Source organism: Muntiacus reevesi, chromosome 16, assembly GCF_963930625.1.
Source record: "Muntiacus reevesi chromosome 16, mMunRee1.1, whole genome shotgun sequence".
NCBI classification, from domain to species: Eukaryota; Metazoa; Chordata; class Mammalia; order Artiodactyla; family Cervidae; genus Muntiacus; species Muntiacus reevesi.
The window spans coordinates 25,320,171-25,339,654 of record NC_089264.1 but is presented as its reverse complement, the minus strand read 5'-3'; the positions used below and the strand labels follow the sequence as shown (position 1 = coordinate 25,339,654).

Sequence of the window (19,484 nt, the reverse complement as noted above, 5' to 3'; positions counted from 1 at the left end):
GTATCAGTTATACAAATAGAAACTGAGCTGATTTTAAAGAGGCCACGTGTGAAGAGGGGGCTTTTTCTCAACAGTGAATATAAAGAGTAAAAGTTGAAAAAGGAAAGCCATTTCCATTTAGCTATTCATCATCTCGCTCAGGTTGTGCTGCTGACTGAGCCCTTTCCCCTGCAGGACTACAGTCGCTGCTGCCTCGGGAGAGCGACCGGGTTCCTCAACGCAACCACCAAAGTGGGGTCAGGGAACGACCGGAGCGGTGGGGTCCCCCACCCCACCCCACCCTCCTCTCCCAGGGCAGAGGAGCGAAGACCAGCCTCCGCGCCGCGCGCATGCCCAGTTGGGAAGGCGCCCTCGCTAGGGACCGCGAGGCTCAGGTTTTCCCGGCTGTTGGGGAGGTGTGGGGAGCAGGCGGCGGCCTCGCGGACCCAGGAAACTCCGACCGATGTACCCTGAGGGGCCGCAGGCAACTCTGCGGACTTTTTAATTTTCCTTGTGCCTGCCGCGATCAAAGCGAGCGGAGCACACCCCGGGAGGGTGGCGCCCACGGCCAGGGACCCTAGTTACATGGCTTTTCAGGTGTCCTCCGGGGAACGGAAGGCCGCACTCCTCTGGAAGGAGAACAACACTTTTCTGAAGAAATCCCGGGACGGTCACTCCTCTCCTTTGCCGAACCTTTTTTTTTTTTAAACTGGCCACAGACAAGACAGTCCTAATGCTGAGCGCCCTCCCAGCGGCCGCCTCCTTGCTCTGTGCCCAGCGGGCCCACAGGCTGCTCTGAAAACGGGCGTTCTCAGGTATCTGTCTCGAGTCAATGGCCTCATGGCCAGGACGTCCGCTTTGCTTCCCGACCACCCTCCGGGTCTAAGAAGGCCCAGCGTCTCCTCCTCCGGGAAATTCCCGCCGGGGCACCTAGACTGCCCCGAAATGAGCACGGGCCCGTTTTCCGGGTGTGGGTTTGCGGGGGTCATAGTAGAGAGCCAGGTGTAGCAGCCCGGGCTCAGCGTCCCGGCGCCCAGCCTCTGAAGGCTCACCCTCGGCCCCTCGGGCGGCCGCCATCAAGCCGCCGCCGCAGCTGCAGCCGGCCCGCAAACACACGCCCACCCGCACGCTCGGGTTCTCTGGCCCCGGGCGGCTGGAGGCGGAGGAAGGACGCACTGAGCATGCTCGGTGGGGAGGGCGGGGCGCTCTCGGACGGCGCGTCGGGGCGGGCGCTCCTCCGGCTGGGCTCGGCGCCTCCGCCGCCCGCCGCCCGCCCGCTCGGAGCCGCGCCCGCCGCAGGCTGCGCCCGCCGCGCCCGCCCCGCCCCGCCCCGCCCCCCGCCGCTCGTCCCCGCCGCGGCCGCGCCGTCTGCAGCAGCAGCAGCGGCAGCTGCTCCTCCCCGGCGGCCGCCCCCCGCGGGTCCCTCCCTGGCTGCGGGAGAGACCGAGGTAGACGGAGGACACAGCGCCGCGCCGCCCGCACCGGAGCCCTTCGCCTCGCCCTGCCGGGTCCTCACCCTCTGGGAGGAACATGGGTAAGTCATCCTTCCTCCCCCGTCATCGCCTGACATATTTCTCTTTCTCGGTGTTGCAGGGTGGGAAGCATTTCTCGCGCAAAGTTGCCGGATTTCTCATTTCCACGGGTGTGAGGCAGTGGCTCTTCCTCCGGGGAGAGTCGGCGCACGCGGAACGCACGCCGGGTCCGCGAACTGGGCGGGTGCCGAGTGCGGGGTGGGGTCGGGCCGCGGGGCCGGACCGCCGCCCGGCTCTCGGGCACCTCGCTGCCTCGCCTCCCCTCCTCCATTCTTCCTGCCCGAGCCGGTGCTCGGGCACCACGGAGCCTGCCTCGCGGGCTCGCATCCGCTGCCCCTTCGCGTTTCCTTTCCCCGGCGGCTGCTGGGCTGGAGGCTCGGGTCGGACCGCCAGAAAGACCACTTCACCCAACTTCCCTGCCAGGGCGACCTTTCCCCACTGTGGGGACTGCTCATCCCAAGGCGAGGAGGTGTGAGCATGTAGTTTGTGGGGGAGATTTTACAACCTGCACGGGAATTATATTTGTTGGGGGAGAGCGGACAGTCTCATAGGTTGAAAGAATGACTTGTCAGAGGCCACGAGGAACGTGAGGAAGGATGGATAGAGCCCGCTAGCTGTTGAGTTAGAGTGGCTATAATGTAGCAGTATTCCTGCGCTCAACCCGTTTTCTTGGTTCCTTCGCCTGTCTACTGTAGTGGGAAACTGCACCCTGTAACATGTTACCGAACTTACATGTTAGTTATTCTTCCGGCTTTCTTTGCCGAAATCTGCATAATCTGATTTTAGTTACTTTTTTGTTAATGTCAAGAGTTTTGGATATTTAAAAGCAAGTATCTTCTATAAAAGTGCAGGTAATTTATCCTATTTTTTTTTCCCACAGTATACTTAATTTTGAAGTTCAGTAATTGCAAAAACATCTCATGGATACTGTAATGTAATTAAAGACCAAAGTTTTTTTTTTTTAAATGCTAGCAATTTGGAATGCCATGCTTCTCTAAGTTCCCCAGTTTGTTTCCATTCCTGTCTATTATAGTTTCCTCTTTTTAAAATTTGCTACATTGGCATATGTCAACTCGGACTTTTCCCACCCCTTCCCCGCAAGTTATTTTAAGCTTCAGATGAGTGTGGTCCTTTCATCTGTCAATGCAGTACTCAGCACGTCCAGAGTTAGGTCATGGCAACTCAGAATCTTCAAAGAAGTGTCTAAATCTAGAAATGGTGTGGATGGAGCTTACTTGAAAAGCAAATGCTCCAGGCTCTGATTCAGACCTTTGGCTGTGTATCAGGAAGAGGTCATTGTTACAAGAGAAGGTGGTATGAATGAAAAATGAATCTAAGACCCAGAATTTTATTTTCACTTGTTCAATTTTTTCCTTTTTAATGTCCTACTGGTATGCTGAACAGATTTCTGTAAAAATTGGGTGGTCCATTTATATGTACCTAGCCTTTCTCTGGGAATAGAATATTAGTTCAGATTATTGGAGACATAGTTTGTCTTTCCCTTGAACAGAACAAAATTTTTCTTGTTAGTTATAGGCCACAAGTTTGGCCTATAAACTATATTTCACCATGTTTCAAGCTGAGCTAATAAAAATCTGTTTAAAATTTTAACTTGCATGTTGAATCAGTACCATTTCAGTGGAAAAAAATTAAATTCTATTGCAATACTACTGAAAAAATACTTTAATTAAAAATAGTCTTGAAATCTTGAATGTTATTACTTGATTTCAAAGAAAGTTAAAATAAATCCATTCCTCATTTGAAGCTTCTCAGGTATACTCTGACTAAATTACTGTCTTCTCATATCATTCTGTTTGTACCTTGTTGGAAGCTTTTTAGCTCTTACATAATCAGCTTTATAATGGAGTTGTTTATGTGTGTGTGTTGTGCGTTTAGTCATGTGTTCCAGAAGATGAAAATTGTGTCTTATTAATTTTTGGGTCCTCCACAATGCTTTCCACATAGTAGGTATTCAGTAAATCTTTGAATTAACTGTTGAACTGGAAACCCATCTATTATTGTGAACTTGTGAACCTGTAAGTATGGACTCTGAACAACGTCTGACTTGGTAGATGTTAGGGAGGTAATGGAGGTGCGAAGGAAGTGGGAACAGAGAAGTATAATTACACTATGATTGCTCTTCTCTCTTTCTCAAAAAAAAAAAAAAGTTGAGCTGTCTTAAGAGGTATGGGTTTTGGAGCAGCCACCAGGCAAGCTATTTCTTTCTATATTGCTGTCTTCAGTGGTATGGTGGTTTAGTTTGTGATCAGTAGGTACATACAATAATGTAAAACTGAAAGCTTGGGAAGCAATTTTATATTCTAAGCCAAGGAAGTTATTGTAGCCATTCATACATACATAAGGGGTATACTGGTTACTGGTAGGGCAAAAAAATCACTTATTAATGTCTTTTCAAGAAATATATAGGTGGTTTAAAAAAAATCTTGTGACAGTTATTTTCTCCATAACAAACTGAAGGAAACTTCTTATGTGGTCTTATGGATCTTGGCTGTTATTTTATGTATATATTAAAATTCAATGTATACTTCATATTTGAATATCAACCACATGTAATATACTATAGGAGGATAAAGATTAATAAAACATTTTTAAAGTTTCTCATACTCTTAAGGAACAATATGATACATACACAGATAACTGTAATAGAAATAAAGTATGAGTGATACAGAAGACCTTAATATGATTTATACTTTCCGACGATGGAGAGAAGTTTTCAGAAAAATGATGTTATTTGAACCAGTATTTGGTTAAGCTTCTGAAAGACAGAAATGGAGACTGTTAATCAGGATGGGAGTGGAGGGAGAGAAATGACATAAATGAAGATACAGCGGTAGGAACATTCAGACAGTTTCAGGATATGATTAAATAATCATGTTTGGCTAAAACATGATTTCCTTACCTTTGGCAAAAGGTAAGGAAATAGTGGGTGACAGAGATGAAAAAGTATTAACAGGTAAGGAACAGATAATGAAGGCCTCTAATGTCAAGCTGAAGTTGTTTTTGGACTTAACTTGTCCTTTGAGGGACTGTTAAACATTTTATGCAGTTAAGTATTGGAGCACATCTGTGGTTTAGGAAAATTAATTTGTTAATTGAGTGCAGGATGGTTTGGATGAGAAACTAGAGAATGGTTAAGAAGGCGGTTGCAGTTGGGTGAAAATATGTACTAGCCTGAACCAGGCTATGGCAGTAGGAATAGAATGTGGCACATAAAGAATATAGAGTTAAGAACGGAGTCCTACATTGTTACATGGGAATACTGAGAATGTGGGATCTGTTAAATATATATTCAGTCCATTGGAAGAGGCCACATGAATGGTCACTTTTGCACCTGATGGACTATTTAGCTTTTCCTTTAGCTTCTCTACTTCTTGATGACAAGGATTCTCATACTAGGTTTTGAAATACATTTCTAACACTAGCGTATCACACGTGGAGCTGGCAGTAAAAATTTGTTGACTGACCAAAACTGGGTAAAAAATATATAATGGTTATTTTAACTCTCAAGAAAGGATTTGAGCTTGATACCTGAAAATTACCCACCAATATCCTGAGATAATATTTGAAGTTAGGTAGGAGGATGAGAGCCAATAAAGAAAAAGAAGAAAATATATCCAAGGTAAGAGTCTTGAGGAATGCCTCATCCTTAGGAAAAAAGAATGAAATGATTTGACACTGAAAAAGACTGTAATAGGTAGGAGTGAAAGGTTGATTTCAAGAATGAAAGGTCAATGACTGCTGCTTTAGAACAGTGAGTAATAACGACTGAGAAAAGGCTCCAGGTTCATGTAGTTTGGTTAGGGTATTACCTCTGGTCAAGTATTTTCTAAAAAGCATCTTTATGAGGAATGATAGATTTGGAGCTCACTTATAAAGGCTAAGTGGATAATGAATAGAATAAGTAGAAACAGAGTTCAATATATTTAGTAAGTAGTATGGTATTCCTTGCCCTGTTGTAACATCTATAAGTAAGTGTGTAAACATTCTTTAAATGTCTCACATTGCATGGAATGACACGTGCTAATTTTTGGCTAACCAAAGTTTGTAATCTCACCATAGTGCCTCACATTTCTTTGACATTCTATGTTTTATGTCTCTGTGACTTAGTATAGTACCCTTTTTATTTTTGCAATATCTGTCATGTAGAGTGAGTTTAGAAATGGCTTTGTATTTTACGTGACATTTTGCATCAAAGATACTCTACTGATGAATGGTTTTATCACTTTTTATTTGCTGTTAGTCTTTGTGAATTTGGGGTTTCTCTAGTTATATGTATGCCTCTAATTGTACTCTTAGCTCATGGAGTTTTTCTCTATGTATAAACCTTATGGATAAGTCTTTTTTTTTTTTTCTGGCTTATTCTAAGTCCAGAAATAGGTTCATAGAAAAATAGTTAATATTGGTACTTTTACTTGTTCTTTACAAGTCACAGTAGAGCAATAAAATATTTTTTTAAGTTTATAATCACTAAAAATTTATTGTTTTAAAAGAGCATATATATTGACTAGTTCAGTAATTTTTCTTATGTTGGCTTTATGTCTGTTTTGTATATACACCCCCCCCCCTTTTTTTTTTGTATATGGGAGAGGGCTAGATTTACTATCCTTGGTAGAGTCATATTCTGAAATCTATAGTACTACTATTGAGAAAGTTGTAATACCCTTAATTCACTTTGAGAACCAGAATTTTAATTTTCACAGCAGAATATTCAAGCCTCTAGGTACTTTTAAGGAAATGCTAGTGCTCTCTCTGGAGACTCCAGATCAGCTGAATAGAATCAGGTGATTCTGGCATTATTGGTGGCACCAACCATAAAGAATTATGTAAATTTTTAATATCCACTCATGAACATCAGAAGAAATGGAGAAGGAAGATCCACTCCTTTGTCAACTCTGTGTTAATTTCAGATAATCAAATGTTCAGATAACTGATAAAGAACAAACTTAATTTAAAATGCTTTCCTAGACGTTTAACTTGACAAATAGCTCTTATGGAGAGAAGAGCAAAAAAGATACCAGAGTAGCTTATAAAATCTTTTTTGGTTCTGAAATTCTATGATACTTTGAAACTAAACTTTCAAATATGCTCAGTATCATGGATATTTAAGCTATGTTATCTTCCCTGTTTAACGTTTTTCTTTATTGTTCAAGGGGCAATGTCTACTTGAGGTAAAAATTTCAGAGTATTATCCAACTTGTTCAGTTCAGTTGAGTTCAGTTGCTCAGTCATATCAAACTCTTTGCCACCCCGTGAATCTCAGCACGCCAGGCCTCCCTGTCCATCACCAACTCCTGGCATTTACTCAAACTCATGTCCATTGAGTCGGTGATGCCATCCAGCCATCTCATCCTCTGTCGCCTCCTTCTCCTCCTGCTCCCAATCCCTCCCAACATCAGGGTCTTTTCCAGTGAGTCAACTCTTCGCATGAGGTGGCCAAAGTATTGGAGTTTCAGCTTCAGCATCAGTCCTTCCAATGAACACCCAGGACTGATCTCCTTTAGGATGGACTGGTTGGCTCTCCTTGCAGTCCAAGGGACTCTCAAGAGTCTTCTCCAACACCACAGTTAGCTTTGTCTAAATAGGTGACCTAAAATACCATTGCCCATGCTGGCTAAGATATAGATGCTGAATTCAAATGGCAGAGTAATGTAATTCAGTGCATCTATTTATGCAGGTTTTGATGGTAGAAGCATTCCAGGAGTTAAAGCTGAGAATTCGGATAGTGATAAATGGGAATGGTTAAATTGAGCTGCTAGCCATGATTGGCTATACTTATAAATTCCAAAGTCTTTCTGACTTATTGTTCACATAATTAATTTTTTCCATATCATTCTATATCTGATCTCTTCTCTAAATGCTCTTTTGCTCAATTTTGTTCCTGTTTATGGCTTCAGCTACTATCTATATGCTGTTGGTGCCTAAAAATACATCTTTTTAACTAACAGATTGTTAGACATCCCTATGTGCATAGTTAATTCAGACTCATTGAGTTCAAAACTGAATTCATTATGTAATTTTTAATAATGATAACCAGAAGTGTGTTGATTAATGTTTCACCAGAAACCCTTCTCCAAAAAAGCTCTGATTTGTGGTGGTTGATTTCCTGTGAATGCATAGTTGGGAAGAAATGAGATGCAGCATACCAATATGATGATAACTACCATCTAGACATAATAGCTGCTTGAGCACAGATGATGGTAAAATGTGGTAAGGTAATTAAGTAGTGATGACTTTTGAGCGCTAATAACTTTGATTTAGTGTAACTTACTTAGTTTTAAGTTTATGAAATTTAAATAACTGTCTCACAAAATTCCTAAAAATTTAATTTTCATGTGTCATGGGCTGGTGCGTGGAGGCCCCACAGTACACCTTTGAATTAATAATTATCATTTATTGTTGTTGTTCAGTCTTTCAGTCATGCCCAACTCTTTGTGACCCCATGGACTGCTGCACGCCAGGCTTCCCTGTCCTTCACCATCTCCTGGAACTTGCTCAGTCTCCTGTCCGTTGAGTCGGTGATGCCATCCAACCATCTCATCCTCTGTCATCTCCTCCTTCTCCTGCCTTCAATCTTTCCCACCATTAGGGTCTTTTCTAATTTACTACCATTTGTTAAGAATTACTAGTGTCAGTTACCATGTTAAACCTTACGTTTTTTTCTCATGTTTTTAAAGTTAGTTTTAATCTCTTCAATAGTTCTATGACGTGGGCGACACTGTTCCTATTTTACTGACTCAAAGAATTACACAATTTATCCAAGGGGACAGAACCAAGTCTCTAAAATCCTTAAGAGTGATTCTTACATTTGTTAAAAAAAAAAAAAAAAAATTACTGGGCTCACCCTCAGAAATTCTGATTCAGTAGATGTGGGGTGGGCCAAGAATTTGCCTTGTCAAGACATTTCCCAGATGCTGCTGCACTTTGAATTGCATCTCCATAGAGCAGAGGTCTGCAGACTTTTTACATTAAGAACTAGATGGTAAGTATTTTAGACTTTGCAGGCCATGAGGCAAAATCAAAGATATTAATACATAGATAAGAGTGAAAATACATATGCGAGAAAGCAAATACCCACAAAATTTTTTTTGACTGCGTTCAGACTATAGCATGAATTGAACATGATTTATTGTAATACAGATCTCCTAATGAAAATATTGTAATTCTTTTTGAGATAGCAATTTCATTTAATTGGGATTCACAGTTACCCTGTCATCAAATTTGATTGCAGTTGTTCATTTGTTAATGCAGGTCTATAAAGGCATCTAACTGATTTTGTCTTGGAAATGTGTTCACACAGATAGGTGACACCAAATGCTGCCGTCAGTCATAGGCACATGATCTTAGCGTTCATATTAATTGTATGGAAGGCATTTATAGAATTCTTTTAGATTCTCTTTAATATTTGCTATTTAGTATGCTGTTTACATTGCAGATTAACCAGTTGAAAGTTAGAGGCTCCTTGATTACATAGTTAAATGGGTCTTGATATATGAAAGTTTCTTTTGCGCTTGCAGTGAAGTCTGAAAAACACTGCTGGAACTATAGTTTGAACTTGCATAATATGTCTGTAGCAAATTTATATATGCATGGAGATCTTGTTTTTAATTTTGACAGCAAAAGGAGTATATAAAGCAGATTAATGGTTATTTGTGATTTGAAAAATGTTGTCAAAATGACTTAACATAGTATGTTTTGCATATAAGTACTATTTTGCCTAGACTTTCAGGTCAAATTCAAGGAAACGTTATCAATCTGTAGCAAAATACAATTTCCAAAGGTATTCATTGTTTAATAATGGTTGAAGGCTTTTCTTTTTGTTCAGAAATTTCAGTCTCACTGTTGAGCTTGGGGAAAAAAAAAACCTCACAATAAAACCATACAATTGCTAAGCCCATAAGCTGTTGTGTGATAAGGCAAGTTAGGATATTCAGCTTCTATTTTTTATCAAAGTAGTCAAAGTAGAAACAACTGACAGTGGTTAAATCTTTAGGAGCGAATGAAGTTGATAGTATTAGTTCAATAATACATTTTAGTTTAAAGTGTTTTCCTATAAAATAACTGCTACTGAATAATATAATAAAGAAATATAGGCTTTATATACCTTATTTTCACAAACTTTATAAATTTATTCTACTAAGCCTTTTACTGTTCCTCACGTGTTTTTACCACCATCAGTTGTTATACATCTTAGTAGCTTCCACTTTAGGTTGTACTGAGTTAATGTTTTCTCAGTTTGAAAAATATTTTTGCCTGTTGTATGCAATCTTTACAGAGGGCCAATCCTTTAGCCACTTCATGTTCATCACTGCCTTTTCGAAAATAAGAACACTATGCAGTATCTCAATTATCTGTTAATTTATCAAGAACCAAAGAAAACCTTTCAAAATTACTTGCCTTGTCTTCTAATTGAATATTGATATTGAATTGAATATTGAATATTGCTCCCAGTGCTTTTACCATAGCTGTCTTATCGAAAGACTATTCTTAAACATGTTTTCCCCCCTCTGCAAATGTTTCTTTGGTTGCTGTAGTCAAAATGCAGTTTAATTAAAATACCATAAGTAAATAGCTTTCTCTGGTTAACTAACAGGTGCACCACTCGGAAACTTAACTTTGTTTGCAAATTCATTTTCACTTTTTATTTTTGTGAAGAAACTCTGCTACAGTGCAGTACTTTGTTTTATGTTTTCTGATTTCTCTGATTAATTTGCTCTGAATTATGAATATGATGGATACTTAGTCTGGTTATATAGATATATGTTAAGTTTTTCTAGTGTAGCTGTAGTGTCATTGTGTGATACAGTGGTTTGCCATCTAATTCAGTAGCAGAATAACCCATGTGCCCCTTAAAACATTAAAAGCATGATATTTGAAGTATAGTTTTCTCTTTTTGTTTTGATGTGATTGTTGTTGTTGAGTTGGTAAGTTGTGTCCAGCTCTTTTGCAACCCTGTGGATTGTGTAGTCCACCAGGCTCCTCTGTCCATGGGATTTCCCAAAAAGAATACAGGGGTGGGTTGCCATTTCCTTCACCAGGGGATCTTCCCAACCCAGGGATCAAACCTGCATGTCCTGCATTGGCAGGTGGATTCTTCACCACTGAGCCAGCTGTGAAGCCCTTCGATGTGATGGTCAAAATGAAATGTTGTGGTATTGCACTACACATGGTTCTTGATACACTGAGCAATCACAACTGTGTCACTGCAGCTTGTAGCACCTCAAGAAACAGTGTAAAGTGATGAGAATACCACGTATGGTTGCTGTCTCAACTACCCACCTCTGTCACAGTGAAGTGAACCCAGGTATAGACAGGGATTAAAGGAATGAATTGTGTCCCAGGGAAACTGTTTGTGGACACTGAAATTTGAATTTCTTGTAATTTGCACATTATGAAATACATTCTTCTTTTGACTTTTTCCAAACATTTACAGATGTGAAAACCATTTTACTTGTGGGCTATATAAAAACAGGCAGTGAGCTGTAGTTGGCCAACTTCTACTGTAGAGTAATGCTATACCACCTCACCTTTCCCCAAGACTTTTTCTTCCTTGTGAATTCTGTACACTGATGGTATCACCATTTATTTAGTGAACCATCCCTAAAATCTAGCATCATTCTGCTTCCAATACTTGTTGAGGTCTCTCAGTTCTAAGAATTCTATCTCCTTGAATCAGTCCCTCCTTTCTCCACTGTGAAGTTGTCAGTTCACCTCGGCAGACCACTTTAGTGCTCTAAGAGATGTTCTTTCTCTCCGCCATACCCCTTTTAAGGTCTCACATGCTTCTAGAGTACTCTTTCTAAAATGTGAATCTAATTATTTCACTCCTTAGATATTTTTTTCAGTAGCTTTCCAACGTGTGTAACAGAGTTTCCAAACTAAATGAAACTGTCTGATTAAGGAGGGTTAAATGGTAATCTTTTCATGCAGATGAGCTTTTTTGCATGTTAAATCTAAAGGGATATTTATTTTCATAAACATGTATGCTTTCATTTTTCTTGGGAAAAAAATACCTCTTTTCTTACATTTTCTCACTCCTGGTAAAAGACAAAGTTTAGAAAATGTAGAGAAAAGTGTTGAGAAAAAGTAGAGAAATATGTCTCTCTACCATAAGAAAAACAGCAGTGAAAGCATGATGAATAGCAGCCAACACTGGGCCTCACCTGAGGAAATGATGGGACTGTGGCAAACTAGAGAGTATGTGCCCAGCCTAAAAGAGGAATTCACTACTCAGCTCCAGCCAGTTTTGCCATGTACAAAGGTGGAATCAAGGAAGCCAGCTTTTGGATTTTCAAAAGAAACCTGAAATTACATATCTGAATACTTCAGATTGTTGCTTTTCAGAATTGTAAGATCCAGAGTTTCAAACAATGACATCTATCTGGTTCTGTCCTTTTCTACCCAGATTATAGAACTGAGGTTTAATGAGGTTAAGAGGCTTGCCCAGCTTCAACCATGTAGTTAGGTGCAGTGTCAGATCTAGAATCTTGATTTCCTAACTCCTAGCCTAGTGTTCTGTTCATTATACTAGGCCAGCTCCCATTTAATGAAAAAAAAAGTGCTCATAACACATACACAGCAACAAGCTAGTAATGAGGATTCATTCAGGTAAATAGGCTGGTGGAGAACACTTCACTCATTCCTACTGCCAGAGTCCAGGCCCCTCACCTCATTCCTGTGCTACCAAGACCATTTCTTAGTTGGCCTCTCTGTTACCACTCTGCGGCTCTCCAATCTTTTCTACCTACTATAATCAGTCTTTAAGACACTGCATCGATCATATCACCTTCCTGCTGAAGATCTGATGTTGCTTCAGCTGCCTGTTACATCGAGTCTAAACTCTGCTTAGCTTTCAGGATCCATAGAAATCTGCTGTCTCTCTTGTACTTCTCAACAGTCTGAAATCCATCTTCCTTTAATAATCTTAGTTCAGAGATTTAAGATTAATCTGCTGACCTCTCATACTGGCCTCTTATTTCTCTGGATACCTCTCATTTCTTGAACTGTAACACATCTAGTAATCTAATTTTAGTTGCTCAATGTTTTATATTTCTTATTGACATCCAGTAAATACTTGCTTGTTCAACTTACAGAATCCCTGCAGATTCAGGTCTCCTCCTAATTTAGCAGCATTATCCTATAGTGATGATAAGGGATGTCTCTAATAGAGCTTGCAAACCAGCAGTCCTTGGGCCAGACACAGTCTTGCAGATGGATTTTTTTAGCAAAGTCTTAGAAATTGGAATTAGTTGTTAACATTTAAATAATCAGGAAATCGCTGATAAAAATCTGCTTCAGCTTATCTTTTTTGTTGTTGGGGTTTTTTTTTTTTTTTTTTTTTTTTTTTTGCTTCAGCTCATCTTGAAAAATTAAGCATTTCGGATCCTTGACCCTACTGTATTTCAATTGGTGACAGTCAGTGATAATTGTCCTTTAGGCAGGATATGAGGTCCCTGGCTCATTACTTACTATTATCTTAAATCCTACAGATTCCTCGGTACTCTCATTCTTGAAAGTATTTAAATTTGCAGTGTCTAAAATTTCTATTATAGCTATTGAACTACTAAAGAGTTAATTGTATTCAAACCTGTGACACAATTGAACTTATTACTTTTTGAAAGTTAATACATTTATTTTAAAATCAACAAATTTTTGTGAAAATTATATCATGCCACTTGTCAAGAGCAAAATTAACTATCTGTGATATGTATGGTCATCAGCAATGATTAAACTGAATTTTCAGTTGATCAAATAATGTAAGAAATCAAAGAGAGGATAGAATCTCTGGTCTTCCAGAAGTTGACTGTTTCTTGTTGCCTTTGGTAGACTTTCCTGATGGCTCAGTAGTAAAGAATCCACCTGCCAATGTAGGAGATGTGGGTTCAGTTCCTGGATGGAGAACATCCCCTGGAGAAGGAAATGGCTACCCACTCCAGTATTCTTGCCTGGGGAATCCCATGGACAAAGGAGCCTAATGGGCTGCAGTCCATGGGGTCACAGAGTCAGACATGACTTAGGGAATAAACAGCAACATAGCCTTTGGCAAGTTGGATAAGCTCTTTAAATCTTCATTTCTTGCATGTGCAGTCACTCTGTTGTGTCCAACTTTTTGTGACCCTGTGGACTGTAGCCCACCAGGCTCCTTTATCCTCCAGGCAAGAATACTGGAGTGGGTTGCCATTTCCTACTCCAGGGAATCTTCTTGACCCAGAAATCTGACCTGTATCTCCTTCATTGGCAGGCAGATTCTTTACCACTGTGCCACTTGGAAGGCCCCCTCATTTCCTATATATCCTTAAAATATTATCATTATTATTGAAGGGGAATCACATAATAGATTTCAATAAGAATAGAAGGGCTATGCCTGTTTCATAGGGGACTAATATAAATTATCATATGGAAAAATTTAAGCTCAGTTACTTAATAAAGACCTACTAGTCCCCCCAAAAAGATGTGTTTTATTTTTCCTTTTTTATTTGCCCTCAAGTATAAAATACACTTTTTAGGGGAAAATAATGGCATGACATTTTAAAAAGTCATCAAAGTGCAATAAGACTGCTAAATTGTTTCCTGAGAATATTATTTTTTCTTATATATATACATATATATATGTATATTAGTATTTTCTAACATATAAGAATTATGTAAGGTTAATCAGTGACTTTAATAAACTCATATAATCTTAAATTATTTTTAAAAATAAATTTTAAATTATTTTTTTCATTATATAAAAATGATTGTATAGAATGATTTCAGATAACTAATAAGCTCCTTGAATTTATTTAAGGAGTTTTGTTTTTTTATAGTCAGAAAAAAGTAACCAGCTATCATTGTACTTTAACAAAAAGTTGTTTTCAAAACTGTGAGAAGTTCACATCATCTAAGATTCTTTTTAACAAGAAATTTGTCAGGTTGTAAAAATTATTTTCTTTAACTCTTCTGAAAAATATTCCGCTTTGAAGATTCCTTGTTTGTCACTTAATGATATCTGACTCTTTGTGACACCATGGACTGTAGCCCACCAGGACCCTCTGTACATGGGATTTCCCAGGCAGGAATACTAGAGTGGGTTGCAATTTACTTTTCCAGGGAATTAAGGAACTCCATTATGAAAAATAAAGCTGATATTATAAGAAAGTAGAATTTTTGATATATTTATGCTTCACAGAAATATAAATGTTGGTTTATCTTTAAAGTTATAACATAAAGTTGACTTCAAAAATACAATCAATTAGAACAAAGACAAAATTTATATGAGCTGACTAACTTAATTTCCTTTCAGTTGCCAGAACACATATTTGGGGAGAGAAGTGTTAAGCTCCCAGAAAAAATAACTGTCCACTGGGTCATATTTCTGACTTTTTTATGGTTTGTACAAATTACCACAAGTCAAGTCAGAAACACAAGATCACCATATTAGGCATTACAGAAAGTGACAAAATAAGTAATGTAAGTAGTCCCATTTTTTGTTTCTTTTAGAAAGCTTAACCTCTAAATAGTAGGTAAAGAATAATATAAAATAATGAGTAATAGAAACAGATGAGGCCATAATTTGGATTTTAGAGAAAGAAACCGCCCCCCCCCCCCAATGAATTTAAATGAGAGGGTAGATTATATTTAACTTCTCAGCCATAGTACAGCTTCTCTGGAATATACAGGAGCTCACTACTTAAAATGATCATGAAAAGTTTTCCTAAAATTTATGCACTTATTCAGTTAAACACTTATTTGTACTAAACAGCATTGTACTACCCTTGAGATATTGATACTATGGCAGAGACTGCTCCCTGATAAATTTCATTGTGATTTTTTTTTTAATCACATAACTAAGATACATACAGTTGTTAGCTAGTATAACCATCTAACTTGGTTGGGTTATAAATCTATTATTGAAGAGCTTACATCTATATAAAGCAAGATACAGGTAGTCCTTGCTTTGTACAGCTCTGTTGCACATGATATTGAATGAGGTTCACGTAACGTGTGCAGATTGCTTGGTCAGTGAGAAGCGCCTGGACTTTGAAGACACACATGTCTGGCTTTATCTCAACTTTGAAATTTAACTTTCTGGGCAACTTATTCAGCTTTCAAATTCAGCTTTCTCATCTGTTAAAATATAGGTAATAATAACAACACCTATTTCTCAAGGTAGTTGCAAATACTATATAAAATAACAATCTTATAAAAATTTGTGTTTCCAAAGCTGAAAATAGTTGTTTTTAGGAAATTTGATCTACTATTCAGAGCTAAAACCAACCAAAGGTTGTAATGCTCTTTGTTGTATTATATTAACCAAGTTAACCTCATGAATATTAAATTACTATACAGACTATATTTTCCAAACATGGCCGCAAGAACATCTCCTGGCCCTAGGTAGTCTTCTACCTTGTCACTCTCCATTGAGAGTTTGGGAGTTCTCTTCCTGTTGGATATGAGCATGCTTGTGACTCACTTGTAACCAATAGAAGGCAGCAGAGGTGATGCTCTGATTTCCTAGGTTCAGTTCAGTTCAGTCACTCAGTCATGTCAGACTCTTTTCGACCCCATGGACTGCAGCACGCCAGACTTCCCTGTCCATCACCACCTCCCAGAGTTTGCTCAAACTCATGTCCATCCAGTCGGTGATGCCATCCAACCATCTCATCCTCCGTCATCCACTTCTCCTGCTTTCAGTCTCCCAGCATCAGGGTCTTTTTCAGTGAGTAAGTTCTTTGCCTCAGGTGGCCAAAGTGTTGGAGCTTCAGCTTCAGCATCAGTCCTTCCAATGAATATTCAGGACTGATTTCCTTGAGGATTGCCTGGTTGGATATCCTTGCAGTCCAAGGGACTCTCAAGAGTCTTCTTCAATACCACAGTTCAAAAGCATCAATTCTTCGGTGTTCAGCTTTCTTTATAGTCCAGCTCTTACATCCATACATGACTACTGGAAAAACCATAGCTTTCACAAGATGGGCCTTTGTTGGCAAAGTAATATCTCGACTTTTTAATACACAGTCTAGGTTGGTCATAGCTTTTCTTCCAAGAAGCAAGCGTATTTTGATTTCACAGCTGCAGTCACTATCTGTAGTGATTTTGAAGCTCAAGAAAATAAAGCCTGTCACTGTTTCCATTATTTCCCCGTCTATTTGCCATGAAGTGATGAGACTGGATGCCATGATCTTAGTTTTTTGAATGCTGAGCTTTAAGCCAGCTTTTTCACTCTTCTCTTTCACTTTCATCAAGAGGCTGTTTAGTTCTTCTTTGCTTTCTGCCATAAGGGTGGTGTCATCTGCGTATCTGAGGTTATTGATATTTCTCCGGGCAATCTTGATTCCAGCTTGTGCTTCATCCAGCCCGGCATTTCGCATGATGTACTCTGCATGTAAGCTAAGTAAGCAGGGTGGCAATAGTGACAGTAGGCTCAGGAGTGGAAGGCAGCGTTGCTCCTCCCTTGTTTGTTGGGACACTGGCCTGCTCGGAGCCCTGGAAGTCTGAGACCCTCCTGAGGCCATGCTCTAAGAAAGCTAGGCCATGTGGGAAGGCCTCAAGTGTCAGATCTCAGGTCAGCAGTCCTAATATTCATGTCTGTCCAGGCTGATCACCAGATATGCGTGTGAATGAGTATCAGATGATTCAGATGATACCAGCCTCAGCCATTGAGTCATTCGCAGAGACATTCCTAGCCTCGGAGACTGCATTGAGGCCCCAGACCTTGTGGAGACAACACAAGCCGCCCTCACTGTGCCCTTTGTGAATTCCTGGTTCATGGAATCTCTGAGCACAGTAAATTGGCTTTTGTTTTATGCCAGGAAGTTTGGGATGGTTTGTTATGTAACAGTAATAATTGGGACAGTTATAAAACTTGAAAGATTATACATTGTTTCAGTAAGAAACAGATTGCTGTTAAAACTCATCAAAGTGGGAACTACCTGCTGAATAAATGTTTACTGATTTTTTTTTCTTTCATTTCAGATGAAGATAGAGTAACATAATTTTTTCTATTAAGTAACATTTCCCTATGGTGTATTTTTCTTTTGACATTAATTCCCTTGAAAAATTATCTGTTGACTGTCTTGGCTATCAGAAAAGACATATGCATGTTTAAACAATATTATAGGTTTTACTATAGCTTTTTCATAAATGTTACCTGTTGGCTAATAAAAAATGTCAAATCATTAATTACTCTTTTAAATTAATAAGGATAGTTGCCTCTGAAAATTGCATGTTTTTTCAAAACTTAATGGCCTAATAAAACCTCATTGGAACAAAGGAATATTTGTACTCCTCTCTCCAAATGAAAATTTAATTATTCTTCATGTTAATATTAATCTTATAACAATAAGCTTATAGTATTTTTGATGAAATTATTTGAGTCTGTATCTTTCCTATCACTTTTGGAACACAGTGGGTTTTCTAAGTTTATTACCACTACATGAAATAATACTTTGTCAAATGATTACCAAGGAATTTCAGATACATGGTAATTAGCAGGTTTTCTAAAATAATATTATAATGATTCTAATAGTAACTAATGGCTACTTTATTAAGGTCATTACTATGAGAAAGATAGTACGGTGGTAACATTTGGATTTGATTATGCTTTAATTTTTTTAGAAAAGAATGTTATTTGATACTTACTTTTGCTTTCGCTGGTTGCTGCACGTGGCCTTGCTCTAGTTGTGGCGAGCAAGGGCTGCTCTTTGTTGTGGTGCCCGGGCTTCTCACTGCTGTGGCTTCTCTTGGTGCAGAGCTCAGGCTGTAGGTGTGCGGACTTCAGTAGTTGTGGCGCTCAGGTTTAGTTGCTCCGCGACATGTAGAATCTTCCCAGATCAGGGATCGAACCTGTATCCCCTGCATTGGCAGGTGGATTCTTAACCACCGGCCAACCAGGGAAGTCCTGACTATGCTTTAAAGTTTCTGTGTTTTTGTGTTTCTAAATATAAATAGTTGCATAGATACACATAGAGTGCTTCTGGAAGGACACATAAGAAAATGTTAACATTGACTGCTTCTAGGAATAAATTGGACATGTGAAGGTAATTCCCACAAAAATGAAATTTAAAAAAAAATGTTTTCTATATTGTTCAAACAGTGTTGTGTTCATCTTCTTAGTATAGTATTTGGTGCTTGGTAGGTGCTTAGTTTATATTGTTGAATGAATAGAAGTTTGAGGTTACCTTTCTAACTTTTATTCACCAATGCATAATATTCATGATCTGATTAAGATATTATTGACTGAAAGAGCTAATATTCTTGTTTGCTGCATAACTCCTCATTTTTTCTAAGCCAAATATGTATATATCTGTATCAGTCTAGGTTCAAGGAGAAGACAAACCACATGATGTTAAATTTATGTGTATGTATAGATATTCTGACAGGAAAACGAGGTCTGTAGATCATAGGACAGAATTTATTACTTACAGAACATTTTAGTTCTGGTTATTGTGCATATGTAGTGGAGAGGAATTTTAAGAGTGGAATCTGAAAATTATGACACTGAGAGGTTATATTGGGTTGCTGGCATATCTGTTATTCAAGGAACACATGTATCCATACCCCTTATCTTTGCTCTTGAATGAAACAAAGCCTCCCTAGGGAGGGGGATGGCATCTCTAGGTTTGTCACCTGAAAAGTAAGCTAAAAGCAGATCTCTTGGAAGAGGCAACTTTTTTTTTACAACCCTAGATTGTGTCTTTATTATAGGTTATTGATTTCCTTTGTTCAGAGTGCCCCAACAGTGCAGGAACATCATGAAATCCAGGGAGAACTGTCTTTCAACTCATAGTAATGTTACAGGGGACATTTGATATAAAGCTGTTAAACAATAACTAGAGAGTAACTTTAAAGGTAGACAGCAAACTCTAAATTATTTGGTGCAGGAGCACATCCAAGGAAGGACAGACTTCCTTGGAAGGGTTAGTTCTCATTAAAAGACAGAGCTTCAGGCTTTCTGATGGCATAGAAGTTCCGTGGATT

At 39.2% G+C, this 19,484-nt stretch overlaps 1 protein-coding gene across 4 annotated transcripts in view; it reads left to right on the top strand.

Annotated features, from left to right (window-relative positions):
- The first annotated feature begins 1,315 nt into the window (after positions 1–1,315).
- The window catches only part of RAP1GDS1 (Rap1 GTPase-GDP dissociation stimulator 1), a 155,147-nt gene continuing 136,978 nt past the window's right edge, over positions 1,316–19,484 (top strand). For all 4 annotated transcript variants that reach the window (XM_065907397.1, XM_065907399.1, XM_065907398.1 and 1 more), the window contains exon 1: positions 1,316–1,513. In XM_065907397.1, the coding sequence (XP_065763469.1) occupies positions 1,510–1,513 (4 nt within the window). In that variant the 5' untranslated portion in view covers positions 1,316–1,509. The remainder of the gene's footprint in view (positions 1,514–19,484) is intronic.